General features: G+C 62.4%; 1 protein-coding gene across 4 annotated transcripts in view; it reads left to right on the top strand.

The window, feature by feature from the left end:
* The window catches only part of CTTN (cortactin), a 29,999-nt gene that overhangs the window by 5,742 nt on the left and 512 nt on the right, over positions 1-23,745 (top strand). For 2 of the 4 annotated variants that reach the window (XM_053899339.1, XM_053899341.1), the window contains 14 exons: positions 1,368-1,454; positions 1,582-1,655; positions 3,392-3,521; positions 6,797-6,907; positions 7,865-7,919; positions 8,641-8,751; positions 10,811-10,921; positions 11,675-11,785; positions 14,136-14,191; positions 16,425-16,494; positions 18,500-18,648; positions 21,030-21,125; positions 22,183-22,327; positions 23,116-23,187. In XM_053899339.1, coding sequence (XP_053755314.1) covers positions 1,368-1,454; positions 1,582-1,655; positions 3,392-3,521; positions 6,797-6,907; positions 7,865-7,919; positions 8,641-8,751; positions 10,811-10,921; positions 11,675-11,785; positions 14,136-14,191; positions 16,425-16,494; positions 18,500-18,648; positions 21,030-21,125; positions 22,183-22,327; positions 23,116-23,187 — 1,378 coding nt within the window. Of the gene's footprint in view, positions 1-1,367; positions 1,455-1,581; positions 1,656-3,391; positions 3,522-6,796; positions 6,908-7,864; positions 7,920-8,640; positions 8,752-10,810; positions 10,922-11,674; positions 11,786-12,621; positions 12,733-14,135; positions 14,192-16,424; positions 16,495-18,499; positions 18,662-21,029; positions 21,126-22,182; positions 22,328-23,115; positions 23,188-23,745 lie in introns of all 4 variants that reach the window. The other 2 variants (XM_053899342.1, XM_053899340.1) reach the window with 2 other exon arrangements.

Genomic DNA, 23,745 nt, shown 5'->3' with positions numbered 1-23,745 from the left:
AACGTTAAAAAAAATTTTTTTTTTTTTTTACATCGTGTCAACAGCAGATTACATCTGGGAAGTTGTTGCCGGGCTTTGCGACACCTAGACAGAAGGGAGCGAGGTTCGAGGTGGCCTTGAGGGGACAGTGTGGATCCTGCCTTACCTGCTAGCAAACTGTTGCCTGTTCAGGAGACAGTGACAGGAGTCGCATCTGGGGACTTGAGAGCTGTGCCCCGATTTGCCCCTCGCTGCCACCCGGATTTGGACTTGAGACCCACTAGAGGAGGGGGCGGGTCCAGACGGGCTTTCGTTGTGGCTGAATTCAAGCCACAGGAGCACCCGTGTGGCACCCCACAAAGCGCCCACTGGGTGTCCCCGGTTCAGACACGTGGCTGGAACTCCTGGGTGATCGACTTAAAATAGTGTTTCAGTTGCTTCCTGGCCGAGGTGAAATCTTACCAGTGCTTGTATGGAAAAGGAGCCCGTTCTCACACATGGGTTTCTCTTGAAATCCTTAAAAGTTTGATTGTACCTTCGCAGTCAGGAAGAGTCTTGTCTCGTTCAGGTGTGAGGCCGCTGTCCCTGGTCTCTGTGCCAGATGGCCCCTTCTGGCGCTGTCGTGCTGGAGGAGGAGTGGACAGCCCATGAGAGAGAGAGAGAGAGAGAGAGAGCGAGAACGGGGGAGGGGCGGAGAAAGAGGGAGACAGGATCCGAAGCGGGTTCTGCGCCGACAGCACAGAGCCCGACGTGGGGCTAGAACTCATGAATGGCAAGATTGTGACCTGAGCCAAAGTTGGACGCTTAACAGACTGAGCCCAACCCCCCCAGGTGCCCCTGGAGGGATGTGTTTTTTTTTTTTTTTTAATTTTTAACATTTATTTATTGAGAGACAGAGACAGAGCGTGAGCAGGGGAGGGGCAGGGAGAGAGGGAGACACAGAATCCCAAGCAGGCTCCAGGCTCTGAACCGTCAGCACAGAGCCCGACGCGGGGCTCGAACCCACGAACCGCGAGATCATGACCTGAGCCGAAGTCGGACGCTTGACCGACCGAGCCCCCCAGGCGCCCTCGGAGGGATGTATTCTTCATGGATGATGTCAATGCACGCGTGACTTTCTTATTTTCCAGAACACTTTCCCACTTGAGTTGAAGCCGGAATGTTTCTGATGGGTCTCAGATGCCACTTGAGAGCGGTGTTAGAAATCTCACACGATGTTTCTTTTGCGTCTGATGTCATTCCCGCACGGGGTTGTGGGTGGGCATTTGGTGGCCCGGCCGCCCAGCCCCCCGAGCTCCGAGCTGTCATGCTGTGGCCAGAGAGCTTGTCGGCTGGCCTCTGAGAGCCGTTCTCCCAGGCCTCCCTGACCCCGGGCCCTGCTCTTTCAGATGTGGAAAGCTTCGGCGGGCCACGCCGTGACCATCCCCCAGGACGACGGGGGCGCCGATGACTGGGAGACCGACCCTGATTTTGTGGTATGAGTCACCAGCCTACCTCTGTGTCACTTTTCCCAGAAGGGATTTTCTTCCTGTTTCCGTTCGGGTTGGCCGTGTGTCTTACAGGCCCGCGTGGGCCTCACTCCTCACTGACTTCTCTTTCCAGAACGACGTGAGTGAGAAGGAGCAGAGATGGGGGGCCAAGACCGTGCAAGGGTCTGGGCACCAGGAGCACATCAAGTAAGAGACTCTTAACGTTGGTGTGAAATCGGCCTTTTGAAGGGCGAAGATGCAGACTGGTGGGGGGGGGGGTGGGGGGGAGGACACAGCTTCTCCGTGAACGCACGCTGGCACGGCTCGGCCTGTCTCGCGAGCTGAGGTTCCCGCGAGACGCGATTCCACGCTTCTCTCCGTGTGTTTGCACGTACACGTGGTCGCTGAGAAGCTCCCGTCACAAACAGTTCTTGTGCTGACGATTCCAGCATCTCTAAGGGACGCGGTCTCCCACGCGGTCTGTAGGTGGGGGGTTCCTGCCCCACACGATGGGTTCGAATACCTTACGCCTTAACCACCCCCCTGCACGACTCTAATTTTCCTGCTTTGTCACTGCCCGTGGGGTACCGGGGAGCTGGATTCTGAGCATCGTGTTCTCCCGAAAGGCCCCAAATAGAGCTGAGAGATTGTCCCGCGGGAGAGTGGGCCCTGCTCCTTCCGGTGGTGTTTCCTTGTCAGGAAGTGTAGGCAAAAGCCTTGAAACTGTGCTCAGACTTTTATTTAGGCCGCACCGGCTTCCGCTTGTACCCTCCCGTCCCTGCCGTGAAGGGCCGTCCCCGTGATCTGTCCTGGTCGCCTGCGGGGTTTGTCTTCCTTGGCCCCGTATCTTTCGGGAAAATGAAGCTGTTCTTGGCTGAGGCAGAGCCAGGAAATCATCCCCAAAAGAGAGTGAAGTCTGTAGCGTGGGTATTTTAGACCCAAGTGTTGGTTCCTCCCTGACTTGCTGAGCCCACACCTTCCACAGAAGCCACGTGAGGACGTTGAGGCCCTGGGAGCCGACTCCCGAGCTGGTGAAGTCACCGTTGCTCCCTCGTTGTTTCTGTTCCCGTGGCTTCGAAACGTGCTGGATGTCGTGTGAGCCCCTGGGACGGTCGTGGGCGCCCTGTGGCCCTTCCAGGTGTTGGAACAGTATCTCCCCCCGCCCCGCCAAGGGCACTGGGCCGTGGTCTGCTTTCTCAGTGCACTCTGGGATTGTCCAGACGTGTGGACACGGGGACCCCTGGACAGCCCTGTGGGTTGGCCTTTGTGCCACTTTATGGTCCCCTGATGGTGGCAGCTCTAGAAGCTTCTCGACCTGCCACATCTTGGCCACGTCTTGTGATCTGCTGCTTCGCTGTCCCCGGTGTTAGAAGTAGAAAGTGGCTTCAGATGATAAATTCTGAAAGTCCCTCGTGTCACCTTGGAATCGGTAAAAGCAGTAGTACGTCAGGTAGAGACGCGGTCTCCACGTTCCGTCTCACGGTCTCTGAGCAGCGTCCTCAGGGTCTCTGGGATACGGGACCGTTGGCTTGGTTTCCGCTTGTGCCGTGAGGTGATGCCGGCAAAAGGGCTTCTCCTGATCCCGCTACCTGAGGAAAGAGAACCTCTTCTCCATAAGAAATCAGAGAAAAACTCACGTTTTGGCGCGGCCACTCTTGGATCTGGGATGACTCATTGGCCCAGCGCAGATTAGTTCCTTTTTCCCTGTAAGCGTCACTCTGAGCTCTGCTGACCAGATGGGCCGGCTGGCGGAGGAAGGGAGGCTGGCGGAGGAAGGGAGGCTGGCGGAGGAAGGGAGTCCGGAGCCCGGCGAAGGCAGGGACTGGGGGCGTGGAGGAAAGGGGCCGCGCGGTCCCGCCGCCCGCCCTCTCAGTGTGTGTCTGTGTCTTTCCTCCCCTCCCCTCCCCTCCCCTCCCCTCCCCTCCCCTCCCCTCCCCTTCCAGCATACACAAATTGAGAGAGAATGTTTTTCAAGAACACCAGACCCTGAAGGAGAAGGAGCTTGAAACAGGACCAAAAGCCTCTCACGGTTACGGCGGGAAGTTCGGCCTGGAGCAGGACCGCATGGACAAGGTAGGCGACGGCATGGCGTGCCGGTCCTCGGCGGGGACGGGGCTGGCGAGGCAGGGGCCCGGACCTCTTGGCTAAAAGCCTCGCGTCAGCGCGGTGAACGTGAGATGCCCTCTGTGGACCGACCTTCCTCACGAGGGCTCTTGTGTCTTAGGAGCTCTTTTAGGATTCGCACGGTTGCCGGGGTGTGGGCGATGTGGCGGCTGGCCTGGGTCGGGGGGGAGGGGCTCTGGGACGAGGACGGCAGCCCAGGGGCATCTTGAGCGTGGGTGTCGGCGTCCCTGCTGCCCGCGGCTCACCACAAGCCTCACCTGAGCCGCTCTGCGGACCGGAACCAGACCGGGGGGCTCTCGTTCATGGCGCGGGCGAGCCTTCAGCCAGCAGGTGCCTTGCAGTCCTCCCGGCATCGGTGACGTTCACGGAGGAGCCTGGCCTGGCCCTCTGTGTAGGGTCACTGCCCGTGAGGCCGGGAGAGAGCACTCCCTGAGGGCAGCGGGCGAGCCTTCTCTGCCACCCGGCTACACGGCATCATCGTGGTCGACTGAACGCATCAGCCTCGGCTGGCGCTTTGCGTCCTCTGTCCTGAGAGACTGGGAGCAGATCAGCTCTGCTCGCCACCCCCCCTGCGAGAGGATACGGAGTAGGGGTGGTGGGTCACGTGTTTCCCAAGTGGGGTTCCCGCGTACGGTCCGCAGACCTCCCCGTAGACGTGAATTTCCCGGGTTGACCAGCGTGACGTCGTCCTGACCCGACAGCCGTCTGCCTCTGTTCTGCGTCCAAGGGAAACCGTCAGCTGATCCGGAGCTTCTGTAATCCGAGACCTGCCCGGATCGGAGTCCGTGTCTGGGCCGAGCACGGAATGGCACCGCTGTGTCCCCGCGTGCCACGCTGCGTGGTGTTAGCACAGAGCAGATGCGTGGGGGGGGGCCCGTGGGCCCCCCACGCCAGGTCCCGGATTTGCCTAAGCCGGGGTTGGACCAAGAGTGAGCTGCAGGAAACAGACGGGGACGTCTCCTGGTGTGACTGTCATTCCGGAGGCGTCTAGACAGGCAGGGTGGGGAGCGGAATAGTCTTCGGGTTCTAAAGAAGAAGCCGGTGGCCTTTTGCAGTACGAACAGACGAACCCTCGCCCCCGGCCCCCGGCCCCACGTGCTTAGGACAGGAGAGAACCAGGTAGAAGCCTTCCCTACCCCAGACAAAGCCTGTGCCCGTGGTGTTGTGGGGAGTTAAAGCAGAGAGAAATTCGTGGTCTGTCTGGGTCCCCAGGTTGGGTTGGAGTAGCGACACGTTGGGGCGAATGATGAAGCTATCAGATGGCGGTGATAACACGGCTGTCACTTCTGGCTTCTCTGCCGCTCTTGTCCTCCCAACGCCTTGGGCTCCGGCCTTTCTAGTCGCTGCAGCTTCCCCGGGGAGCCCTCCTTCCCGCCAGCCTGCCTGCAGCTGCCTTTCCCCCGTGCCTTCTCCCTGTGGGCCTCCGCTCCCTCTGGACGTCGCCGCCTTTCCGTGGACGCTCTCCGGGGCTGGGACCTGTCCTCCTCACCTCATGCCTGGCCTGGCACCGGGCAGGCCCAGCGGTGTCTCACGAGTGACGGTGACGGTGCCCAGATGGCTCAGGGAAACGCTCGGGTGTCTGCAGCTGGTGTAGTGGGGGGCGGGGGGGCTCCCCTTAGGGATGAATGCGGTGGGGGTGCTCCCATGGGCTCGCAGCCCCTCCCTCCGTGCCTCACTGCACCCGTGGGCAAGGTTAGCTTGCAGCTCCCGGGGGCACGATTGGACCAACCTGTTGTCAGAAGTAAGCGCGACTCCGTGGACCCCTGGGTGGCTCGTCGGTTAAGTCCCGGCTCCTGGTTTCAGCTCCGGTCACGATCTCGCGGTTTGTGCGTTCGAGCCCCGCGTCGGGCTCTCTGCTGACAGCGCAGAGCCTGCTAGGGATTCTCTGTCTCCCCATCTCTCTGCCCCTCCCCCACTCGCACTACGTCCGTCTCTCTCAAAATAAGGAAAGAAGCTTAAAAAAAAAAAGGAGACTCCAAAGACACATAACTCAAGTTACCGTAACTTGTCCGCTCTGAGTTGGAAAGAGCCCAGAGATCTCTGGGTTAAGATTTGAGGAGAACGTGACGGAGACTCGGAGAACAAAACCCCGCTCCGGCAGGCACGCGTTTGTGCGAGGAGTGTGGTCTGGCAGGCGTGGCAGCCGCTGGGCCCCGGTCCCCCGGGGGGGAGGGGAGGGTTGGTCAGCACTTCTGAGTGGGAGCCTGGAGGCCCTGGGAGGTCAGTGTGCCTCCTGTCTCCAGGCAGGACGGACGTCAGAGTGGAGCCGGGGAGGGGAGAGCGTGGCCCGGCTCTGAGGCCTCGAGTAAAGCTCGGCCGCTCTCTCCCCTGCGCTGTGCTGAGACGGCCCCCCGAGTTCCGCCTCCACCCCGGCTCCTCCTGACCCAGGCGTCCTGTGCAGCCCCGGGGAGACCAGGCGGAGGGCTGTCCGCGCTGCGTCCCAGGCGGCGAGACCGTCGGCCATAAGAAGGAAGGTTCAGATGCCGACACTCGGTCAGGCGTCCGGGCCGTCCACGCTGGGGACAGAGCCTGGTGCCGGGAGGCTGGGCGGGGCCGGGGGCCGTCCGGGAGCTTGGTCGTCAGTCTTTTCAGCTTCGCGGGCTGTGGGCATCTGGCATTTACCGAACTCGGTGGTCGGATCCCAGAAGCGGCCTCATACGTAAATGCACGGTGGGGGCTGCGTTCCAGAAGCTTTGTTTACCAAGAGCTATAGCGCCCGGTGTGGCGCGGAGGCCCCGGGTGGCTGACCCTGCGGAGGCCAGGTGGCTGGACGCCCCGACTTTACCGTGTGGGGGACCCCGTGGGTGGACGGGGTGGGCGTCGCGATCGCGGTGGCTCTGTAGAGTGGCCGAGCGCGTGTCGCCCCCGAGAGCGCGAGTCTGCATCTCCGTCTGGCGGCGGATATCTCTGGTCCTCTTTCCTACGCCACGCGGTAGGCGGGTGCCTCGCTTCAGCAGAGCGAGCGACTGTATCGCCATCTGGGGGTGCCGGGTGTCGGGCTGGGATCTGCACGGGACCGGCCTCGTGGCCCCTTGCCCACACCCGTCACATCAGAAGCCCCCACCCGGCAGGGTCTCAGGTGGCTTCGGGGATCCCCCCTCTGCCGGCTTGCGCACCGGGCGTGTTTCGGGGAGGAGCGTGGACCGCACATGGGGACCTGTTCCCCGTGGACCGTGCCACGGGGGTGTCTGACACGGACACCTTCTCTCTGCGGCCCGTTTCAGTCAGCCGTCGGCCACGAGTATCAGTCGAAGCTCTCCAAGCACTGCTCCCAGGTCGACTCCGTCCGGGGCTTCGGAGGCAAGTTCGGTGTCCAGGTGGACAGAGTTGACCAGGTGAGTGAGGCGTCAGGGGCACCAGAGCGCGGGTGATGGGGCCCCTCCCTCTAGACCGGGGGGTCCTCTGGGCCGCTCGAGATAGCGCCTCGACGCAGGACTGTGGGGCGGGCGTCCGGGCTTCTAGAAGCCCCCCGATCCCTGGCTCTGAGATGACGGGTCAGGTTACGACGTGAGAGCAGGAACACACTGGTTCCTGTGCGGATCCCCCACCTTGGCACCTGCTGATCGGATAGACCAGGGTGGCCTTCCCCTGCCCAAGAACGTGCCCCCGGGGACCATGTCTAGCCACCCTCCCTGCACGATGTCCCTGACGCGGCGGTGTTCAGAGGGCCACGCACGCGCCCACTTCCAGGGCTGAGGCCCGGCGTCCAGGTGCCGCCTGGCACCTCTGGGCCTCAGTCTCTCAGTCTCTGAGCGAAGGCCGTCTGGACCCTGTTTTACATCACAGCAGTTGGATTTTGGAGTTCAACGTCTGTCTGCATTCAGGCTTTACTACCCGTTTGCCGCGGTTCTGCGTGAACTGCCTGTAAAACGGGGCGATGGGGATTCCCGTGTCCCGGGGCCGTGTGCGCAGATGCCCCCGCCATGCCCGTTCTCGTTACTGACGTTAGTGTTGTTCTTGGAAGAGCCCACGTGAAAAGCAGGCGTACGTGTGGCGGTGGGGGGGTCGCCCGGGTTGGCATCGTGGGGCTGAAGTCCATGAGCCCCACGTGCCCTTCGGGGGCTGCGGGCGCCTACAGGTCCGCCCGCACTGCCTGCTGGGCGTTGCTGAATATTTTATGGCAGCGAATTTCCATGCCCGGAGCTTTGGGTGTTAGGCCTGCCCTATTAGGGAATCGGAGGTAAAAAAACTAACATGGTTCATGCTTTCAAACTTTTCACGTGTATTCGGGGTTCGGATGAACCGTTTTGGAGACCTCTAAAAACGTGTTTCCCTCTTTGTGGTGATTGCAGTCTGCTGTGGGCTTTGAATACCAGGGGAAAACCGAGAAACACGCCTCGCAGAAAGGTAAGGCCTGCGGCCGAGGTGGGGAGAGGGCGATGTCCCCGGAGGTGGTTCCCTGGGGAGGGCGGTGTCGCCTCCGGGGAGGACCGTGCTCTCCAGGTGTCTGGGTCCTGTGTCACCGCCGCGGAAGCTGTCTTTCTGAGCGGTGTTCCCTGGACCGTCGGCTCTGGGGCCTGGTTTGTGAAATGCTAATGTCCCCCCAACAGTGGAAACGCGAGCCTTTAAATCAACGATGGTTCACTTTTACTGCGCACGCGTGCTCTCTGACACGGCGTTGGCTGACCCTTACGGTGTGCCCGTCTTTCAGAACCTTTTTTGCCAGCGAAAGCGTGTCACCTTCTCAGGGCACTTGATGTGTCTCGAGCAGGCTGGTGACTTCCGCCTCTTGCTTGTCATCAGATGAGCCAGGGCGCGGACATTTCCTGTCCCTTTGGAAAGGGATCGTAGCCACGTAGCTTCCAGACGGTTACTTTCCCGAGTGAGAACACGGCTCACTTCTGCCCCGGGAAGCAGGTGCCCGTCACAGGCTCGGGGTCCTCGCTGCCCGGGACGCAAGCTTGTAGGCCGAGCCCCGGCTCACTGGTGTGTGACCGTGGGTGGCGTTTTCAAACGTGTGCCTCATCTCCCGGTGACTCCTACGTCCGGAAGGTTGTTGTCGTGAGTCGTTGACAAGGGAACAGTCTGTCGTTGGGCTTTGTCCCCGACCCCTGTCTTGTCCCCTCAGATTACTCGAGTGGCTTTGGTGGCAAGTACGGTGTGCAGGCAGACCGCGTGGACAAGAGCGCCGTGGGCTTCGACTACCAGGGCAAGACGGAGAAGCACGAGTCGCAGAAAGGTCGGCCTGTGGCGGCACGTCCTCCCCGCTCGGGGCCCCCTGTGTCCCCACGTGTCCCCGGCCTCCCGCGTCCCCAGAACCAGCCCCGGGGAGACCGGCTCACATTACACACCCGCAGCCTTTTTACTGAATGTGTGAGGGCCCTCCTGTCTCTTCCGTGGGCCTAGGGGGTTTGTCGTTCTTCGGACGGCGGCTCAGCCCCGTCCTGTGAAGGGCCTGTAGTCTGCCGAGCCAGGTCGTTCTTCTTTGGACCGTGGGATTCAGGCTCTTGGTGGTTTATTTTTTTTATTTTTATTTTTTATTTTTTTTAAACGTTTATTTATTTTTGAGACAGAGAGAGACAGAGCATGAACGGGGGAGGGTCAGAGAGAGAGGGAGACACAGAATCTGAAACAGGCTCCAGGCTCTGAGCGGTCAGCACAGAGCCCGACGCGGGGCTCGAACCCACATACCGCGAGATCGTGACCTGAGCTGAAGTCGGACGCTTAACCGACTGAGCCACCCAGGCGCCCCTCTTGGTGGTTTTTGAAGTTAAAAATCTTGTTCTCTTGTGTCATAGACGTATGTGACTACTCAGAAGAGTAAATTCCCAGAAAAGGAATTGCCGGGTCACAGGACCTTGACTTTAAAATTTGGTGGATGCTGGCAGAGGGTCCTTGCAGGCCGGGCTGGTCTTCCTGTCCCTGGTTAGATCCCCTGCCAGGCATCGGTGACAGACTGCTGCATCCGTGCGGGGTGCCCTACAGACGCGGTACCCCCCTGCAGAGGCCGCGGATTGTTGGCTCTTGTGCGTTTATTTTGCGTGCACGTTACATTTTGTTAAGATTTTATCTTTTTTCAGTAATTGCTACATGCAGCGTGCTGCTTAGACTTAGAACCCTGAGGTCACAAGTCACGTGCTCCAGCAACTGAGCCAGCCAGGCACCCCAGCGCGTTTGAATATTCTTGTGTATTTATTTATTTGTTTATTTAGAATAATTGGGGGAGGGGCAGAGAGAGATGCCCAAGGAGGCTCCGCACTGTCAGTGCAGAGCCTGACGCGGGGCTTGAACTTGTGAGCCAGGAGATCGTGACCTGAGCTGAAACCCAGAGTCGGATGCTTCACCCAATGAGCCACCCAGGTGCCCCTGCACATTTAAGTTTTTAAAAATAATTGCCAACCCTTACAAGCAGAGAGCTCGCTGTATTATTTAAAAACCCGGGTTTCTTTAAAGGACAAAGTTAAACCCTGCCCCTGGGAACACCACTGGCTCGGCATTTACCCAGGGAAGCTGCTGGTGGGCCCGCGGGGCGCTTCCCGTCACAGGCCTGCCCGCCTGCCCTGAGGCCGCAGACTTGGCCCTGGAGTGCACAGCCCCTGCCTGCTACCCGGGCCCCTCTGCCCACCGTGACCCTGCCGATCAGGGCCTGCTCTTGGGTCCCGCTCGGTGCTGTTCAGACTGTCCCCGATGTGGCAGCGAGGAGCAGAAACCGCCTGCGGGAAGTCGGGTGGCGGGAGCCCGTGCGCCTGGGGCAGACGGGGCTGCTCGGCAGCCCCCAGGCCTCCTGAGGGTTCTGATCTTCACATTCTGTTCCACGCACATGTCCCTGGGGGCGCCGTGCTTAAGCATCAGGCCGTGTATTTCTGTGACTTAGCTTTGCGGGGAAGTGAGGGTTCCGGAAGATGCCTCGTGCGTGTCCTCCTCCTCTGGAGGTGCCACCAGTGCACCTCTGCCGGCTTTAGTTCGTGAAGCAGGGTGACCTTTCGACAGCTCGCCGCGGCGCCTCCGTGGCTCGTCTCGACCTCAGAAGCTTGGCAACGCGCCTGCTTCTGATGTCCTTTGGAGCGAAGGGAAGATTCGGTCGCCGTTCATCTGCTCTGTTTGCTACTCTGGACGTTTCTGTTCCCACACGTACAAGTGACGCCTTCCAGGGTCCCCCCTGCTAGTGACCTTCCGCTGCGGCCGAGGGATCCTTGTTGGGTTTGTTTCGGTTTTGCTCGGGCGACACAAGCGCTTTCTCAGAGGTCCCCGCGCTCGACTGCGTTGCTGCCGCGAAAACGGTGCGCCCTTGTCTGCAGATTACTCCAGGGGCTTCGGGGGCAAGTACGGCATCGACAAGGACAAGGTGGATAAAAGTGCCGTCGGCTTCGAGTACCAAGGCAAGACGGAGAAGCACGAATCCCAGAAAGGTGACTCCCGTGGTGTCTCCTCTCGCCGGCCGCTTTCACGGGCTGAGTGCTGTTGACCAGAACGGAAACGGAAAGCGTGGCCAGCCACCCCTAGAGTAGATGCCCCTTTGTAATTCAGCAGCGAACTTTAAGCTGTTTTTTTTTTTTAGAACGTTTATTCACTTTTGAGAGACAGAGTGCGAGCGGGGGACGGGCAGAGAGAGGGGGAGACCCGGAATCGGAAGCAGGCTCCGGGCTCCGAGCCGTCAGCCCAGAGCCTGACGCGGGGCTCGAACTCGTGATCTGTGAGATCGTGACCTGAGCCCAAGTTGGGCGCCCAACTGACCGAGCCTCCCCGGCACCCCTGAACATCAAGCTTTAAAACACAAGTCCCAACACAGCTGTTAAGCAAGAAACCGTATCTTTACACCTGTTTGGCCCCAGCACCCCGTGACCCCAGCAGTCGCTTGTAATGGTGGCCACGTGCCACACGTCTGTGTTGCAAACGGTGCGATCGTGGTGGCCCGTGGGTGCTGGTTCAGGCTGTGCGGAGCTTCTTGTCGGGGTCCCGTGTGTGTGCGTTCGCGATACGGACACAACAGATCAGGCTGCTTTCCAGACGTGCCGCGAGGAGGTCCTCCTCGTGAACGCGTCCCAAAGTTTCGCGAAAGGTCTGGGAGGGGAAGGAGGGATGTGGCGCGTGGTGGGCGTTTGGCTGCGTGGGAAGCGTGCCCTCCACTAACACTAGCTTGCGGCCTTTTCTTGTGCACGTAGACTATGTGAAAGGGTTTGGAGGAAAGTTTGGTGTGCAGACGGACAGACAAGACAAATGTGCTCTTGGCTGGGATCACCAGGAGAAATTGCAGCTGCACGAGTCCCAAAAAGGTACGCTGATTTTGCCTGCTCCTGCTTGAGATCATTCCAGAATTTGTTTCTTTTCATCCACAGTTCCATCCACGTCCCGTATTTCTGTCGTATTTCTGTAGCGTGTCGTTTTGTCTTCCCTGTTTGGGGTTGTCCTGTGCCTCCCACTTTTTTGAAAAGCTCTTCCGCTAGTGCAGCGATGAACTCCCCCCCCCCCCCCACTTCGCCCCCCCCCCCCAGCTGCTGATGAGGCCCTGCGCTCACCTGTGCGTCTGAAGCACCTGGCAGGACCCGTAGCATTTTCGGGAATGCTGTTTTCTGCCCGCACATGAACTCCGTTGACAGAGTGTGCTGGGCTTCGGGAGGGGAGACGTTGCCTCTACTCGGGAGTGTGTCCCTGGGCCGTAGGGTGCGGGGTGGGGGCGGGGGGCACCTTGGTGGGTGACGCAGACCTGCACCCGCCCTTGCGGCCAGCACTGCGGGAAGCGGGGCCGTGTGGTCCTTTTGTACACCGTGTCTTTCTTCACATGCACAGAGACCTGCTCTCGTGTCTGCGGCACAGGTAGGGCCTGGAAGGGAATCTCAGAGCATGGCGGGCGTGCCTTTTGGGAATTACTTCAGATGCAGTTCCTAACCTGTTTTCACATCTTGGCTGAAGCGTTAAGAGTTTCAGTTTGTCCTGTAACCTTGGAGCTGACTTTGGACTCTCTGTGAGCCCGGGAGCTGCTCCCGCCCCTGAGCTCGGCAGAGCCCCTGCCTTCTTTAAATGACGCGTTTGATTCGTGCACTCGCTCGTACGATTCTAACCGAATTGCTTCCTCTCTCGGTTTTCCCCACTGGTGCCGGTGGATTTTCAGATTACAAGGCTGGTTTCGGAGGCACATTTGGTGTTCGGTCCGAGAGGCAGGACTCCTGTGCTGTGGGGTTTGAGTACAGGGAGAGACTGGCCAAGCACGAGTCCCAGCAAGGCATAGTCGCTCAGCAGCCCCCTCCCCCCGCTTCCCCCCTGCCCCCCCTTCTGGTGCAGCCGATTCTAGCACAGACGTCAGGGGCTCAGCCTTCCGAGCTCCCCGCCGTCCCTCATCGGGGGCACGGGGGTGTTTGAAACCCACGTTTATGCTGGAGGGATTCTAACTTGCACCCCTCCTTCCTCCACTCCCCCGTTTCCCCTCCATCCTTCAGACTTCGGGTTTGGCAAAATGAGGCGGTAGCTCGCAGGTTAATGTCACCCTGACCCCATCACGTGAGTAGTTTCTGGGATGGGCTGTCTCTGGTCTCCCAGCAACCTTCTACAGGAGCTCGCGCTGTGGACCGTGACCACTGGGAGCCATTGAGCGCGCTGCCTCGCTGCCTCCGAGACGGGGGACGTGTGTGGTTCGGCCAGGCCACTAGCCTCAGGACAGAGGCCAGGTGGCAGCGAGGGGCGTGGGGCAGGCATGTTCCTTGTGGTCTCTGTGTTTCCTCTGTGGTGGTGTCTTTGGCTGGGGCGGGGATGTTTTTGTGTGTTCTCTCTGTTTTTGGGTAACACCACCTGTGTCACGTGTGAGGTCTTCACACAGAGCCGACAGTACGTGCCCAGAGCTAAAAAGGGACAGGGACTTTGTAGGCATCGGGAGCCTGAGTGGCAGCTGCCTCTTTTCCTTACTCGATTACAGTCAGGATCTGGACTCAGCCGTTCGGGGTGGGACCCCAGCTGGAGAGCAGTGCGGCCCTGAATCCCGAGGCAGAGTTCAGGCCTCCGGTGCCAGTGTTAGCAACATGTGCCGGGGGCGGGCGAGGGAAGGCGCACGCGCTCGGGTTGGTCCGGCACGCGGCCTGGACGTGGCCTCGGCTCCGCGTGGCATCGATGCCGCGTGGCGGTGTGACCCTCACGGAGGTCTGCGTTGCCGCGACACGAGTGTTCGGCTGCCAGAATTTCCCCGCGGAATTGTTTTTTCTCGTAAAAAGCAAGAGGAGCCCGCGTCTGAGCCTCCTTGTGGCGCTCAGAGCGGGACACGGGAAGGAAGGGGCGGAGACGGTCAGCCGTTGCTGGGCGGAGGCCTGTGCTATTGAAGCGGTGCCCTCCCCGGCCTGGGCCGCGGCCCCCTCGCTCTCCCTGCCTGCCAGCCCGCACCCCGCACCCCGCACCCTCTGTCCCTCGGGAGAGTGCGGAAAGCACGCACACACGCCTCTTTTCTGCCCGCCTCTCGCCTGCCTGCGTACTGAGTACCGTTGTAGCGACAAAACTCGCCTCGCGAGGCAAGACCCATCGTCTGGCGGTTCTCGTTTCTTTTTGCTCTGGGTGCGTTTTCTTGGGCTCTTTCCGGATCTGCCTGCACGCGTCTCCTGGCTCTCGACCTGAGAGTAAGTGTCGCGTTGTGCCACATTTCAGACTATTCCAAAGGATTCGGCGGAAAATACGGGGTGCAGAAGGATCGGATGGATAAGGTGAGTGGCCCCGGCCCGGGGCGCAGCGTGCTGGGCTGATGGGGGCGGGAGCTTGCGGAGCCCTTGCCGCGCGCCGCCCCGTGGACCGTTGCTGGTGGGTGCTGGGCCCTGTTCTCAGAGGCACCCGCACTCGGAACGCTGCTTCCCGGGTGCTGGGCCCCGCACAGCCGTGCTGTGGGGCAGGGAGCAGCCCGGGCGGGCCCCGGCCTCAGCCGCAGCACCATAAAACGCCAAGGCGTGCGGCTGCGCTGCCCTCGGAACCCGGACCTTCAGACGCTAGGGCAGCCTGAGGACGTGTGGCCGCGTGAATTCCCATCAGGAGCAAACCTAATCGGAAGTGGAGTCCCTCGGTCACGCGGCCGCGGTAGAAGAGCTGACCGGCCACATGGGGGCGCTGGCTGCCGTGTGGGAGCACGCGCATCCAGAACGCCCGCCTCACTGCAGGGGGCCCGCGGGACAGTGTCCAGAGCCAGCGCGTTGCTCTCACCGGGACTCTGTCCCCTCTGGTGGCTTCGGAGTCTCAGCGAGTCAGTCCTCACACCCGGGGTGGCTGCGGTCCTGCCACGTCAGCGTGGACTGCCCGGGCTGTGGCTCCAGTGTCCTCAAGGACCGGTCCCGTGCCCGGCCCGTGGTCACAGGTGGCACGGCCGGTCTTCTGGAGTTCCGTCGGACTCACAGCCGACCACACAGACGTCATCACCCAGGGGACTCCACGCGTGACCGTGTGTGGCCCTGGGAGCGAGGGGCGGGGCACGGGCTTGGGGAGGGGTGGTGACTGCCCGGGTCCCAGTAAATGCGTACAAGGGGTTGAGAGCCGGGTGGCGATGCGAGGTGGTCCCTGAGTGAGGTGGGTCGCTGGGACTCGGGTCCACGGCGGCAGTGGTGGAGGGGTGCCCGGCAGGCGGGACCAGAGGAGGGGGGTGGAGGGAGGGGGTCGTGGTCAGTGAGGAGGCAGGATGCGGTGATGGGGAGGAGGCAGCCCCCGGCCGGGGCGGCGACGGCGACGACCCTGAGCGGCGTGCCGGAGAATCGGCTGGACGGGGCAGGCCGTGGTGCAGCGGGACCCACAGGGAACAGTCAGGAGGGCGCTGACGCCCTCCTCCCTCAAGGACGGGGTGGGGGAGGGGCGGGGGTGGCGTGGGGTGTTCCTGGAAAGCGGCATGGCCCACACTGGCAGTTTGGGAGGGGGTGTCCGGGATGGGGCAGGTCTGGTCACACGGCCAGCAGCCCCGCCTTGCAGACGAGGCAGGGGTGGCTCGGTGACCCCTCTGTGCTGCGGGCACCGGGACCGGGGGGCCGCCGGCCCGGGAGGGGCAGAGCAGGTGGGCCAGGGGCGCACGCCCCTCTCAGAGGTTTCCGGCGGCCAGGGGAGCTTGGGTTGCCCTGCTCCCCACCTCGGGGCCCCTTTCTCCTCGTTTGTGTGTCAGAAAACGGGCAGCGTCCTGAGCCTCAGGCCTGTTTCCTTGACAGGGAAACCGAGGATGGCTGGTGCTCTCCGTGAGCCCTTCTGCGCGTCTGGATCCGACAGTCACACTGTCGCTTTGCTGGGACAGTTTGTCCTCCAAAATCGACGAGGCAGGGGGCGGGGGGGTCTCGTGCCTGGGGAAACGTGGGCGATAAGGCCCAGCGAGGCTCGAACGTGGCCCGGGGAGTCCTGAACGTGGCCCAGCAGAGGCATCGGGGCTCCTGCCGGCTCTCAAGCCCCTCTCGGTGGCCGAGGAGGGGGGTGGGCGAGGGGCTTGGGAGGAGCACACGCTTGGGTTATGATGGCCCGGATGCCGGCCGATGCGTAGTTTTGGGGTAGCTTTTTGGCAGTTTGTCTTAGAGCAGTTTTAGCAGACGTGAGAGGACGCTCCGGACGTCTGGCGGACACGCCTGCCCTCACTCGGGCCCACCCTCTCCCCTGACCAGTTATCTGCACCCCTGCCGGGGCGATGCGTTTGTCACAGCCCCAAACCTGTGCTGACGTGTGTCCGTCGCCCAGGCTCGCGCGGCTGAGATGGGGTGCGCTCCTGACGTTGCCCCCGTGTGGGTCCACGTGGGTGCATGATGACGCATCTCCGCCGGTGCAGGGTCCCGCGGGGTCATCTTCCCGCCCTGACGCCGTACACCCTGATGCCGGGCGGAGAGGTGGGCGTGGGGCCGGCGGGCTCCTGCGTTGCGGTAGGAGCCCGCACGGGCCGTGGAGGGCGAGGGGGGTGCTCCCCTGAGTGTCCCGCTTCTCTCTTGCTAGAATGCTTCCACCTTCGAGGATGTCGCCCAGGGGGCCCCTGCTTATCAGAAGACCATCCCCGTCGAGGCAGGTGAGTTCTGGTGGACGGACCCGGCATCGCATGGGGCTCCCGCAGGGGGCACGGTGCCGGCTGGGAGCGGCTGGGGCAGCGGAGGGCGCCCTGGTTCTGTTCCCTCCAGGGACAGCGTTTCGCCCCCCTCGGGCGGAAGGCCCGCCTGTCCCCGCGGACGCCCGCAGGCTCCCGTCAGCCGTGGTGGCAGCCGTCTGGCGACGGGGTCTGTGTTGGGGGCGCCTCCCGAGGCAGGGCCGGGTTAACCGCCCGTCCGCAAGGGCCCTTCTCACTGCCGGGACCAGGTTCTGGGAGGTTCTCCGGTGCCCGCGTCAGCCGTGGCTCTGGTGTGAGGAGTGTGCCGCCAGCCTGCGCAGAGGCTGACGGAGACCTTCCCGCCTCGTCTGTCCCCTGGCCCCGCACAGGCTGCACACGCCCCGTCCCCGGAGGTGGCTGCTATGAGAAAAGGCCTCCTTAGGCCCTTCCGTCACGTGGGCCAGGCCCTAGAGAGTTTGTCGAGCTGGGGAAACCGTATGGAAAGTGGCAAATCGACGATAGGAAGCCGAGTGTCCCCTTGGCTCCCTGGGTCAGTGTTTCTCAGATTCGGTGGCCTCGGGACACTTGCACACTCGTGGGGATCATTGAGGGCCCCCGAGAGCTTTTGTGTGTGGGGGTTGCGTCTCCTGATCTCTACTGTAGTGAGGTTAAACCAAGAATTTAAGGGGGCGCCTGAGTGGCTCGGTGGGTTGAGTGTCTGACTTCAGCTCAGGTCATGATCTCACAGTTCATCGGTTGGAGCCCAGTGTGGGGCTCTGTGCTGACAGCTCAGAGCCTGGAGCCTGCTTCGGATTCTGGGTCTCCCTCTCTCTCCGCCCCTCCCCTTCTCCTGGTCTGTTTCTCTCTTTCAAAAATAAACAAACATTAAGAGAAACAAAAACCCGAGAACCTCAGATGTTACGAGTAACGATAAAATGTTACGCGTTCACGTAATGACGTTCTCCGTGCAAAAAGTAAGTACGTTTTCCCAACCGCGTGGAAGTGTGGCATTGGCATTGGCTTGGCGCAAGGTCTTTATTCTCACGGCTGCTTCTGCCTTCAGTGTCTTGTGGCCAATCACGTTTAGGAAGGCGATTGGACTCCCTCAGATGCACAGGCGGAGGCGAGAAGGGCGTGGCGGTCGCTCCTCGGGTCCCTGGACGCTCTTTCACGATTCCGCTCTCAGACGGGCGGGGGTTCCCCGCTTGTCTTGGGGGTTAGGTGCCCGCACAGAGTGGCCTGGTTCTGTAGCACGCGGTGGGCGTTTGGAAAGTACTAGGCCACTGAGTTCAGCCGATCTTTGAAACGTGGTGTTCCTTTTCATTGTACAAAACCCCAGCTTATGTTCGTTAATGGAATTCTCCATCTTGTCAGCATCTCCAGGGAAAATGGGGGAAATGTCACGCTCGCAGTAGCGGGTCCGAGTTTTCCACAATCGTGACTTTTCTTGGAAGCGTGACTTTGCCGTTGCCCGATAAGTGCACACGACGGACTCCGTTCCGTCGTTTTAGAGACGTGTCTGCCACAGGCCAGCCCGCGTGTGCTCAGGCCCCGTCGGTTATTCCAGGCCAGAGAATGTTCCGTGGAGAATCAGATTGGCGTGCGCCTCAGCCGCACCAGTGGTTTTCCTCGAGACCACAGGGCTTGCGCCTGCAGCCCCTCCCGCCCGTCTCAGGAGGTGGACAGACGTGTTCTCAGGGCTCGAGCCTGAGAAGGTGGGGGCGGGGGGCGGACGCGAGCGGCACATCAGTGCTTGCTGTTTTGTCGAGGGCATCCTTAGGGAGAAAGTGCTGCCGATCGGAACACGAAATGCTCCAGGTGCGAGGCCTCTGCTGTCCCGTGGTCCTGCACCGCGTGCAGACGACAGAGTGGCCCGGAGGCGGGCCGCCGGGGGACGCCTCCACGCCTGGTTGGCTCCCGCGGTGCTCCGGTCCAGGGGAGCCGTCGCTGCTCTGACGCCAGCCGTGCCCCTCTCTCCTCCCCCCTGCAGCAAACAGCAGAACCAGCAACATCAGAGCGAACTTTGAAAACCTGGCGAAGGAGAAGGAGCAGGAGGACAGGCGGAAGGCGGAAGCGGAGAGGGCGCAGAGGATGGCCAAGGAGAGACGGGAGCAGGAAGAGGCCCGGAGGCAGCTACACGTGAGTCCAGCAGGTCCCGGAAGGACCGGGTTTGAGCCCTAACTGCGGGCCGTGCTCTCAGGAGCCCCGGGGCTTCACCCCACACGTAAGGGAGCCTTTGGCTGCCTGGTGCCGGACGGTCCGCCATGCTGCTGGCCCGCAAGCCTGCCCGCCGCTGAGCCCTGTCCCGATGTGCCCCTGGCCGTGTCTGTTCCGACCTGTCGCCTCTGGACCTCTCCCCCCGGGGAGAGGGCCGAGGGTGCGAAAGGAGCCCCCCGTGAAGCGGCCGCCCTGCTTTCTGCTTCTCGTGTGACCCTTGCTGCTTTCTCTTCCTGGTCTGTTGCTGTCGCCTGTGTTCTGTGTCCCGCGTGTTGCCAGAGAAGGTGGGGGCGGGGGGCGGACGCGAGCAGGAGGGCGTGGGCTCGTCCCGTCCTCCGCCTTGTCTGCGTGGACCGGACGTCCGTGGCACGTCACCTACTAGCCAGGCAGCCTGTGCGCCACGGCCCCACGGCCCCCTGTGAACGGGCGTGGAGCAGCTCACCGCCGCTCTCTGGAGGGCTGCTACGCGGAGTCAGAGGGCACGGGAGCCGTGTTTAGTTCCGTGGGCCCTTCCTCCCCAGATCGGTGGTTTGGGCCCCGAGAACCCCCAGCGAGGGGAGACGGGTGGGGGAGAGTGTGAACGTGCACCGGGCACCCGAGGCATGAGCAAGCCCCGAAAGTTTCAGTGCGCGCAGCGTAACAGCACGTTGGTGTAATTGTTTCTTTTGTTGTTTATTTTTTTACGTTTATGTCTTTACTTTGAGAGAGAGACAGAACACGGGTGGGGGAGGGGGAGAGAGAATCCCAAGCGGGTTCGGCCGGAGGGCTGCGCCCCTGACGTCCCGCCTGTGCTGTGAGCGCAGAGCCCGATGTGGGGCTTGAACTCTCGAACCGCGAGATTGTGACCTGAGCCAAAAATCAAGCGTTGGACGCTCAACCACCGGGCGCCCGTGTTGCTTTTCTTTCGGCAAGTGATTAACACCTTCCTCACGTTACGCCTCGAGGCTTTAACCGCCGAGGCCCGTCAGCGCCCGCAAGGTTCAAAGGGCCGGGCGGCTGGAGAAGGGCCGCGTCCGCGGTTCTGCCTCGCTCGCGCCTTTGCTTCGAGCCCCCCGCCGCCCCTTCTGCCGTGTCGTCCCCGCTTCCGGCCCCTGCCCTGTCGTCTGCTCCTCCCCGTGCGCGACTCCCAGCCCAGCGCCCCTCACCCCGGAGTCCTCTCGGCTGTGGGAGGCTCCCGTTGGCGGGCGGGCCGGTCTTCGCGAATCCACGCGTGCCGGGCCATCGGGTGTCCGTAGCTCCCACGAGAAGGGCGCGCGGCCAGGCGCTTTGACGGGCCGCCGTGGAGCCTCGTACGGCGAGTCGCACGTGTGCGGCGGCCCGGACACAAGCCCGTCCAGCCTTGGGAGCCTCACCCGTGGGTGGTTCCGAGCAGCCTGTGTGCTTGACGGTGCTGCCGCTGCCTGGCGCGTGGCCCCGGGGCGCCGGCCGCCCTCTCTCGGTCTCCGTCTCAGCGGTTCGGTCACGACGGCTCCACCGCGCAGGCTGGCAGCCGGCGCTGCCTTCCTGGGGCCGCCACGCCCCACGGTCACGGCCGCGGTGGAGGCAACACGCGTTTATCCTCTCTCAGCTGTGGAGGCTCCGGGGGGCCATCCGCCCCCTCGCCTTCGCCCGCTTCTCGAGGCGCCCGCCTTCCCTGGCTCGGGGCCCCTTCCAGCCTCCGCTTCTGGGACCGCGTGTCCTCGTCCGCCTCGCACATGCCTGCCTCTCTCCGGGAAGGAAGGAGCCCTGTGGTTCCATCGGGCTCCAGGGAGCCCATGGCCGTCTCGTCTCCTGTCGAACCTCTTACACCCTCGGTCCCTCTGGCCGTGTGAGGTCGCCCCCCCCCGGGATCTGGGGGACGTGCCGTCCGCGCCTTCGAGGCGCCGTTGTTCTGTCCTCCGCTGTCCACCTTCTGGCCCCAGGGGTTCCCGTGCGCGTCCTCCGCGCAGAGCACGCTCACCCCGTTTTCAGGGCCCCAGAAGCGTCCGTCATTCCAGCGTGAGCTCAGAGCCGCGACGTCCTTTCCGAACCCCTAGATCGGGTGTATGCGGGGCGCGGGGCGGCCGTGCTGTTGCCGTGCTCTCTGCACGGCTGTGCCCACCCTCTTCGGCCCGTGGTGGCGGCAGGAGGGCTGCGCCCCTGACGTCCCGTCTCTGATAATGCCTGACCTTCACGCCACCTTGTTCTCTCGGTCCCAGGCGCTTGTCTCTGTGCTTAGTCCTCCCCGCACTTGGCTGTAGTGTGCGCTCGGCTGTGGCCTTTCCCTGGGAAGTCCTGGTGTGGAGGTGGCCCGGTGACGACCCTTTCTTGTCTCTCGATTACAGGAGCAAGCCCAGGCCCAAGCCCAAAAGCAAACCCCCCCGGCGTCTCCCACCCCTCAGCCGGCTGAGGAGAGGCCGCCCTCAAGCCCCGTCTATGAGGTTGGTGTTTTCATTCAGTTTGCGAACGAGTCTCCGACTCTCCAAAGACGCCCTTCCCCTGTTGAAGCCACCGTGCACGGGGAGGGACCCCCACATACTCCGTTTGGTGCCCGACCCGAGAGGGTGGCCTGGAGAGTAGCCTTCGTGAGCGCTGGGGGAGGGTGGGGGGGCACAGCGCTCAGCCAGTCCGTCGCCTCCCGGTGGATCCCCTGATGCCGCGGATGTGGGTTCTGGTCTTCATGTCACTTACTCTGTGACCCACTCTCCCTCCTGGACGCCTGTGTCCCGGCACCCACCTGCCACCCACCCCGTGACCTGGCTTCGCCGGCCGCCCTCCCCGCTCTCCTTCCCTCAGTCCCCCTTGCACACTGTGTTCCCCAGAGACTGTCCTCGGCCCTTACTCCTCAGTCTCGTCATCGGTGCCTCGTGACCGCCCACCTGTGCCCCAGAACCTGTGTCTCTGAATTACTGGGCTCTCCGCCTCTCGGGGGCACCCCTGGCCCCGGGCCCATGACCACTCCTGGCCGAGCCCTGCATCCCGTCCCCTCCGTCCCCGCGGCCACTGCCCCGCTTCCCGTGCCCACCTTCTCACCAGGAGATCATCAGAGGCCACCGGGGTGTGAGGGACAGAACGCAGCTCAGCTCAGCTGCGACTTGAGGGGGTGAGCCGTCTGGGTCGCTCGTGAACCCGGGAGAGCGTCAGACGGCGCGTCTGGGTCCCGGGGGTGGCCCAGGGTCACGTGGCCACCGGGGCCCTGTCCAGGCTGCCTCTCCCTCTGCACGGCGGCCGTGCCCCCTGGACTCGTAGGCCCTGCAGCCCTACTTGCGGGTGTGGGGGGCCCGTGATGGGGGGAAGTTACTCGGCAGGAAATGGCACGTGGCCCCTTCACGCTGCTTCGCCGCGACTGGAGTCCGAGTGTTCTTTGAACGTCGGCGGGTGCGAGGCCTCCTCGTTCGCGCGTGCACGTGGCCGATCCCGCTAGGACTGAGACAGAGCTGCGTGTCGGGACTCGTTGCCGGCCACAGCAGATGTCTCCTCGACGCTCCCCTCCCCCAGGACGCGGTTTCGTTCAAGGCTGAGCCGCAGCCCACGTACAGCGTGGAGGCCGCCGACTACCGAGAGGCTGGTGGCCAGCAGGGCCTGGCCTACGCCCCGGACGCCGTCTACGAGGCCGCCGAGGCCCCGGGCCACTATCAAGCAGGTATGGGCACAGGGGCGCCTGCCACGTCCCCCTCTGCCTCCGCTCCTTCGCGAGAATGTCCATCACCCTGTTGCCTGGCCCCTTCCACCTTCCCCCTGCTTGTGGGGTGTCCACCCCCCTGCCGGGAGGGCACCCGACCTCTCGGGTGTGGTTTCTGGAAGGCCCTGCTGCTCTGGGGCTGCCCGCGGGGCCGAGTGGGAAGCAGGGGTCTCTGCTGCTCTCTCTCCAAAGTGGAAGCTGGTGACAGCCGGGCTCCGGGAGGCCGGAGTGTCTTGAGGTCTTCGGGAACAGCTTCCATACACCCCGAAGAGTTTATAGACGCTTCGGCGGGACGGACACCGAAATCGGTCTCTTATCTTTAAAGACGAGGTTTCGTTCAATACGTTTGGACAGATTTAACCTGAATCCAAACAGCACACCTCACGATGGAGTCTTACCTCTTCCCCAAGCGGGACTGGGGGCATTTGGGCAGCGCGGTCCCCCCACGGCTTGCCAGTCACTTAACCACGACGTGACCCTTCCTGAAAGTACTAAACCTTTAAACCTTTAAAAACCATTCTCTGAAAGCCGTCACGGTACCCGTCCGGGTCACCGTGCGCGCCTGGTGGTGTCGGCGTTGGGAAGGGGTGGGTTTGTTCCTCAGAAGCCGGAGTCCTTCCTCCTGATTCTCGCCCGGCACCCCCCACGGCCTCTCCCGCCCCGGGAGGCCTCGCGGGCAAGAAATTAACGGCGGAGCAGCTCCGTGGTGCTGCCCTTACTCCTCAGCTCTTGTCTTGGTTTATCTTTAGAGGAGAACACCTACGACGAATACGAAAACGACCTTGGGATCACGGCTGTCGCCCTCTACGACTACCAGGCTGGTGAGATGCCCACGTGCCCATTGGCACTCGTTTCCACAGCCACTCCGCTCTTGGGAGTTTGACTCCGAGAGCATTGTTACAGCGTTTAAAAGCTTGGGATGATCTCACAGTCACAAAAATGCCCCCTTTCTCTGCATTTCCGCACCTCCCCGAACCTCCCATCACTCGTGGCCGCAGTGTTGTCCCTGCGCCTACAGACCCCAGTGTGAATTCCCCAAACCCAAGGATGCTGCCCACACTAAAGGCACGGTCCCCCCTCCAAGTGAGACAGTCGGCACTGAGATGCCAGGATGCCTGCGGACTAGCCACGTTTTCCCGGCCGTCCGGGCACCTCGTGTCCTGTCGGGGCCGCTTCCCTCCGCTCCGCATCACCCCACCGCCTCTCCTCCCGGGCTGACCCCCGGCCCGCCTGAGGCCATGCTCCTGTGAGGGGGCGGCCTCGGAGAGTTTCCCGCTCCCCTCCTGCGGCTTACGGACGTGCCCACGCGCTTGGGTGCCTGGGTGTGGGTTTTGTGAAATTGGGCGTCTGTAATTTGTACGACCTGGTGGGTTGATCCT

The sequence above is a fragment of the Panthera pardus genome, unplaced genomic scaffold (genome assembly GCF_024362965.1).
Source record: "Panthera pardus isolate Hobbes unplaced genomic scaffold, ASM2436296v1 HiC_scaffold_12, whole genome shotgun sequence".
NCBI classification, from domain to species: domain Eukaryota; kingdom Metazoa; phylum Chordata; class Mammalia; order Carnivora; family Felidae; genus Panthera; species Panthera pardus.
The sequence above is the reverse complement of the archived record's forward strand: the minus strand, read 5'-3'. Positions and strand labels throughout refer to the sequence as shown.